The 7,208-nt window shown below is 36.3% G+C and overlaps 1 protein-coding gene across 1 annotated transcript in view; it reads right to left on the reverse strand.

Moving 5' to 3' along the window:
• Positions 1-3,320, reverse strand: part of plch1 (phospholipase C, eta 1) — a 102,710-nt gene extending 99,390 nt beyond the window's left edge. The window contains exon 1 of the mRNA XM_085990319.1: positions 3,138-3,320. Coding sequence (XP_085846445.1) covers positions 3,138-3,216 — 79 coding nt within the window. The 5' untranslated portion in view covers positions 3,217-3,320. The remainder of the gene's footprint in view (positions 1-3,137) is intronic.
• Positions 3,321-7,208: the final 3,888 nt, after the last annotated feature.

Raw genomic sequence — 7,208 nt, forward strand, 5'->3', positions numbered from 1 at the left:
CCCCTACACCAACACATATCCCACCCTATCCCCGTAACCCCACGTATTTAATCCCCCTAACACTAAGGGTCAATTTATCATAGCCAATCAACCTAACCTGCACATCTTTGGACTGTGGGAGGAAACCGGAGCACCCGGAGGAAACCCACGCAAACACGGGGAGAATGTGCAAACTCCACACAGACAGTCACCCGAGGCCGGATTCGAACCCGGGTCCCTGGCGCTGTGAGGCAACAGTGCTAACCACTATGCCATATTACAAGCTGTTTGTCAGAAGGTATCTGGGTATGAGAACATAGGGCAGAAAGTACACATTGTAATCGATTCACTGTTCCATCAGATCACATTCTGCCACAGGCACATTTGCTAAAAGTATTGATTTCAACCTAGCAGGCTACCATTAATTTGGGATTCAATTTTTTTTCCATATCTAAATGCCTGCTCTCTTCAGCTTACACAAACACTATTACATGGCAACTTACATGTAGAAGTACCTTTACTACTGTGAAATGTAGTACTAAATACTTAGAATGCCAGAGAGATTACCTTTTGAAAGAAAAAGCTTTGTGTTACAAAAATTGTATTGAAATTAGCATATTAAAATGATTATTGAATGATTGTCTTTGAAATAAACTTGAGAAATTCTGTACAGCAACACCCCCTTGTGTCCAAAGAGGGTAATAAAAATCCAAGTGCTGTCAGAACAATTAAAGTTACTGAACGAAGCATGCACAGAATTCAACTGATAATCCGGTGAAGCTGTATGGAGACTGTTGTGACGAGATTGAGCATGTGAAACTTATTGCAATGCAAATCTAATTAACAACAATTTTTTGGAATGAAAGATGTTTCCATATAAAAGTTTCAGAACCAGAGGTGGCAATGATTGAGGAAACCAGAACAAAGATTGCATTCAGTTTCAAAAGCTTGGATTAACAAGAATATGACTTTTTAAGGACATTCCAAGTTATGAACACACGACTAATGCAGATCTATAAATCGCACTAGTTGACCTTGCATGATGTCCCGTCCTCGTTGTCGTCATCCCCTCACCCCACCCCCAATCACATAGAAAGTCAGGATTAAAGCAAGTATCCTTCAGCATGCATTAGTTTGATGCTGTAAACAAAGGTTTGATGATGTGAGGCTGCTGGAGCTCCTGAAGCTCCAACTAGTGGTAAATGTGTGCAGGTGCGACTATGTGACAGGTACTTCTAGAACAGGAAAATCCTATTGAGACACCACCTAGAAGCATGACAGAATGGTAATGCCCAAATAAGGAATGACCAACATAGCACATTTATTAGAATAGCCAAAAACATAAATGGCCAACAGGCCAAAATGGGGCAGAAAGCTATGTGAGGGCAAAGAGGACTTTATAAAAAAAAATCCAAGGAGCTGTGACCAGACTCATTAACTGCATTGAAAGAAATTGCCTGCTACCTGAAACCTTTGAAACTTTATGCTGATATATTGTACATTTCTTTTGCTTATTTGCTGGGCATAACTGTATATCATCTATTCCTTCTCTCTTTTTTGTTAAACTATAAAATAGCAGTGGAATCCACATTTCAAACTGTCAACATAATACAAAATGTTCCTCTTAAAAAGACATTGCTTTAGTGAAGGAGGACCCCACAATGACCTAGCACAATACTCCTTAATCTACAGTTTGCCTAATCCAATTGCTGACACACTGGACTGTATTACTGGGATCATCATTCACATATATTCAAACTGAACACTTAACTTGAAGCATAATCTCCAATCTTAATATTCAAATCTCTGAGCAGTGCCATCAAAGCTGTGATGATGTTATCAACTTAAATACAGCTCAAAAGTTATTTATTAGAGTTTTACATCTTGCATACAAGAGATCTGTGCTGACGTGGTGCTCCAATATTGCAAACAACCATACCAGCAAGTTAATAAATGGAATTCAACTGCTCTACCAATTAGACCAAGATTTATGGTCAAAAATGCATTTCCAATTTAACTTGTAAACCACATTTAGAACAACCAAATAAAAATTACTTGTAATGGTATCAGACTCCCAGCTAGCTTATTAAATCTACCCTCAATGAACAATTGGAAATCATGTACAGCACTTCATTTTGCAATAAGGTTATATAGAAATCCAACTTGTCCATAAAATTTCCTCCAAGTTGTAATATGCTAGATTCTGAATCCTCACTAACGAAAGCTATATTATTACTACCTCACAGGCACTTTAAGTTAGAGTTGTGGGTGCATTAATGTGAGAATGGTTATACAACACAAGAACATTACATACAGAATATTCTACATTAAAACTACAGAATATATTCAACTAAACAAAAATTATATTTGATGTTAAACTGGAAAATTCCAGAAAATTGAATAACCCTTCCAGTGATATAGATAAGCTGCACCAAAGCCCAGTTTCTCAGAGAACAGTCTGATTTGCCAGCATGTACAACTAAATGGTGACCCTGCCATAATCCAGCTGTGAACAGTCTACATAAACATACATCAAGTCACTGGTATCATTGTCATTAAAGGAGCTGCAGCTGCTCCCATCAATAGGTTATAGTATCACTTTACCAAGGAAGATGATAAAAGACTAGATTTTAGCTGGGTGAAGATCACTAAAAAATCACTAATTTTTTTTTTTTACCTTGAACTGATTTTAATCTTCATTCTTAAATATTCAAAATATTTCAAACAGTGATATAGATAAAACAAGAGAAAACTTAATGACATCTTTTAAATAGAAAAGTTGGACTACCATTTTATGTTAACACAAAAAAGTAAACCTTCAATACTGCATGCTTCAATATTAACTTAAGAAAAACATTATCAGACTTTCCTGCACTGGTTTGGGCCCCAAGAATTCTTGCATTAATTCTATATTGTATCTACACATCATTTAGATCATTTCCAGGGTATACATTTGTGCTGTTTATGGAGGGACACACCTGAATAGTCTAAAGCTGTCTTCACTCTTTGCAGATGTTGACTAACCTGGTATTCGTAGTATTTGCAGTTTTTTCTTTTTACCATGAGCATGTTCTTCTACTTTAAGCATTGACTTATCACTTGTAATCTAAAGAAATGCATCTACTTTTTTAAAAAAAAGGTAAAGCAAGATAACTTACCATGGAACACACCATTGTCTGCTAGGAAGTGTCTACAGTACTGAAGGCCACCTTTTCTGTTCAGAACCCAGGAACTCATTGTAAATCAAACTATAGCCAGAAGAAAAGGTCTATTGTGCTCCAGAATAATACAACCAAACTGCAAAGCAAAGAAGAAATAGGATACACATAAATTAACTGAGAATGCCGACAAGGAAAAGGGGGAGGGGAACATTGAATTTTATCTAATGAGTTTAACTGATTCAATTCTTTAATCAAACAAGCCTCTTAATAATGAAATTGGATCATGAGTTGATTAATGAGGAGTTTAAAAAAAACTTATTTTTAGTTGACTAACATTAATTGTTACCATTATTAAAAGACATACATCATAGAATCTTACAGCACAGAAGGAAGCCATTCGGCACATCATGCCTGTGCTGTGTCTTTGAAAGAGTTATCAATTAGTCATTAGTATAATAGCAATTTTAATACAATTTTCTAAAAATAACATGTACTGTTATCCACAATGGTCTTAATAGTTCAATAATGATATCCAAATACAAAATGATTCTAATAAGTTGTTAATTGCATAGCAATATTAATCTATAGTGATGACATCACATTGCCTGTCACAATCTTTAGTCAGTGTAATTTTAGCCCTGCTTTTAACTATATTAAAACCTTATCATATACATATGCATTAAAAATAATGGATGAAAGGCAGGGAAAGAGTGAAAAGCTGTGGATTCAGAAAACATTCAAGCTATGTCCTTGTGATTGAGGATATCATTGGAACATTATGATTAAAATATGTTTTTGTTATCCACTCCCAAACATCTGTCATGTTAGATATTCTTAGCACTGAAACATTGGGAATGGACTGACTATGTCTTTATTCATAAGATTATTCCAGTTTAAGTTAAGGGAAACATAACACATTTCAAGAAGGATTTATTCAGAAGATTGTGCATGTTTTAATGTTAAAAGTCTAAAATATGCATGTTAATGGAAATCTATGCTTGTTGTGTCTTTCCCACTCACTTTTTTACACAACTGATATTTTGTTTATACCGAGACACAGTGCCATTTATTGAAATCCAGTCTGCCAGTCTATAAATCAGTCATCATAACTAGGCTGACTGGTCATAGATGGCACAAGATCTCCTCAATGTACTTTTCTTTCTGCCAGCTCCTGCAGTTTTCTGCCCTATTGCTCATTTAGTTCTTAATGTATGGTCTTTATCCAGCAGGGACTCATTTAATCACTTCTGAGGGTACCGATCATTTTACCCATCTTTAGTCATATCATGCAATTTTTCTTGCTTTCGTAAGTTTTCATTTGGTCTTCAAGGATTTGTAACGCTATGAACTTCAGCATCTGCCATTATTGAATGAACTATCTTAATTTCATAGATAAAGAAACATTTTAATACTGGGGAAGTTGAGGTGAAGTTCCAAGTTTCTAATCTAGTTTCTGTTGCTGTAAGATATCATAGGCAGAACAAGACTTTGTAGATGTTTGTAGACAAAAAGTCCTGCAGCAATATCATTAGTGTGAAATTATTAAAATAGCAGAGAAATAACTCTCTTTGAAAACAAGTTTGGCTCAGAAACAGAATCAGAGTATAAGTTCTCAAGTGAAGTGTTGAATTATTGTCAAAGATTGTGCATTCATGTGAAGCTTGATTTAAAAATTCATGTTGAAAAAGATAGTGCTTAGTGCAAGAGCAGAAGTGTAATTATAAGGAAATAAAATCTAGGTAGACTGAAAACTTTTATCTGATTGTGTACTGTTTTTAACAGAAATTGAACATTTAAAATTGTTTAAGCTTCCCTGATAGATTGTTGCAAAAATCAGTGTATAACTTTGTCATACACACCAGAAGGACCTTAGTTCAATTCTGGTTTGCACAGAGTTTACTGATCTCAGCTGGGGTAGCAGAAACAGCACTACAATTAGTTTCAGTGCCCCTGAGCTAGGGGGGAGAAAATCAGCCAGTGTTCCTGATTGGTATCCAGTGGCTCCTGCTGAAAACATACGTGTGGATATCGGCTGATGACAGGATCGTGCTGAGTTTTAATGCTCCCCACATTTGAATTGCCTACTGACATTCAATGTCTAAACTCACAGATGAAAACTGGCACATGGTTGAGATTCTTAAGCATAATTGTTACCCATGGAACTGTATTGCAGCAAAAGTCAGCACCTTTAGAAGAGATGGGGCTTTCCAGTCTCAGCTGTCTAATTATTGGGAGATGTTGAGGCCACATACTTCATCACTGGGGGAAAGGGAAGTGACTCTGGCCACTCTCATACATCTTCGAGTGGATTGTCACAGACACCAACTAATAGAAACCTGGGAAAAGGTCGTCTGACTGACCACTGTCTCAGCCAGACTAAAAAAAGAGATGGAAGAAAATAAATAAAATAGCTTAATTGGATGATAATGTAATAGTTGTGTACAATCTGTAATACAAAGGTGGCATCTGAAATAATACACCATATGGCGGTAATAGATTTTAACTTGAAATATAACGTCAATGTCTTGGTGGTAGAGTACTTGTTAGATAGTTTGCTGTTTTATGAGATGCTCTATATTCAATATTCATTGCCTCATTTACGCCAATGTGTTGCATTTTATGTTTTGTGTTCTTAGAACATTTTTTATATATGGTAATAATATGGTTTGTTCCAGAAGTTGCATCTTTTTTCACATTTTGTACATATAATGTATGGCTTTCTCAGATTCCCTCAAATTTTGCAACTAGTTTTTTCACTACCACAGAATTTATCTCTGAGAGCAATCAGCAGGCAGAAGCAAAGATATTTTATGACACATTGAACAAATGGAAGAAGGACGCTGATGCACAATGGGCTTGAATGTAGTTTAGGCATCAGGCAAACAGAAAAGAAACATGCATATCATGCAACTACTTCAAGCACTTAGATGCTCACCAACACTATCCACTAAAATCAAGCTTTACTCTTATCCCCCTCTCCACAGTGAACAGATTCACTAACTCCGACTCAGTATCCAGTTGCAGTTGGCATGGTAACCAGCCACACAAGCCTCCCCCTTGGCCTCCGAGTTTGGTCACAAAGAAAGAACAGTGTGGGAAAGATTAAGAGACAGAACAAGTTTGCTTGTGTGCTGTATTATCATATTGCAACTTATTATATTGTGATTAAACTCAATAAAATTAGATATCACCATTTTGCAAGCATGGAGGTGTTACTAGGTTATTAGGTGTGTGGTGATACTGAATTTTTTTGCACTTTAGGTTGCACTATGTACTTTATAGCTTGCAAAACATGCACTTAGAATTAGTAGGATATAGAAATGTCCAAAAATATTACAATAAAGCATTGATCATGTGGTTTCTGATTTACAACTATGCCAATGAAGCTACTCACACAGGATTTCACTGTTACCTACTGGATTTTGTGACTTGCACATTAGTCAGTAATTATTCTGCAAAAGCAACTAATCATTTGAATCAGTTACAGTAGACTGTTGGGACTGCTGAAGTATTTTTTAATTACATAATAAAAACTGCACAACTGAATATACGGAAATGGACCACAGTTGTCTTCCATAACCTACTCCATACGATATAACATTGGTACTACTGTATTTGGGGACTAGGAGGTGGTCGAGAATGCACTAAATGTACACATCAAAAGAATAGTAATTAAGACACTGTTCCCTCAAGGGTTAGTGCACGAGGTGCATTTGCAGTACAAAGGATTAATATACTTCATTCTTGCCTTCTCCACACTACACTGTAGCAGGTTGAAGTTAGAATGTTAGTTAGTGCCAAGCGCACAGCAGCTGTAAACTGTGGGCTTGGGTTTCTGGGGACCAGACGGAGACTGATGACATTAATTTAACTTATAAACCTTAACAGCCATTAGAAAGAAAACCTTTATCCCATCTGTTGTTTGGACTGGATTCAAACTCAGCTCCCAGAGGTGAAAGGACAGAGGTTCCAAACAGTGTTCTAATGCACAATGCCATCCAGTTCTCCAGAGATCTGCATTTTAGCTAATTCTGCACCTGGTCCTTATTATAAATCAAAGTCAATACA

Source organism: Somniosus microcephalus, chromosome 6 (assembly GCF_052327205.1).
Source record: "Somniosus microcephalus isolate GS21.2 chromosome 6, FLI_Smic_1.0, whole genome shotgun sequence".
Taxonomy (NCBI): Eukaryota; Metazoa; Chordata; class Chondrichthyes; order Squaliformes; family Somniosidae; genus Somniosus; species Somniosus microcephalus.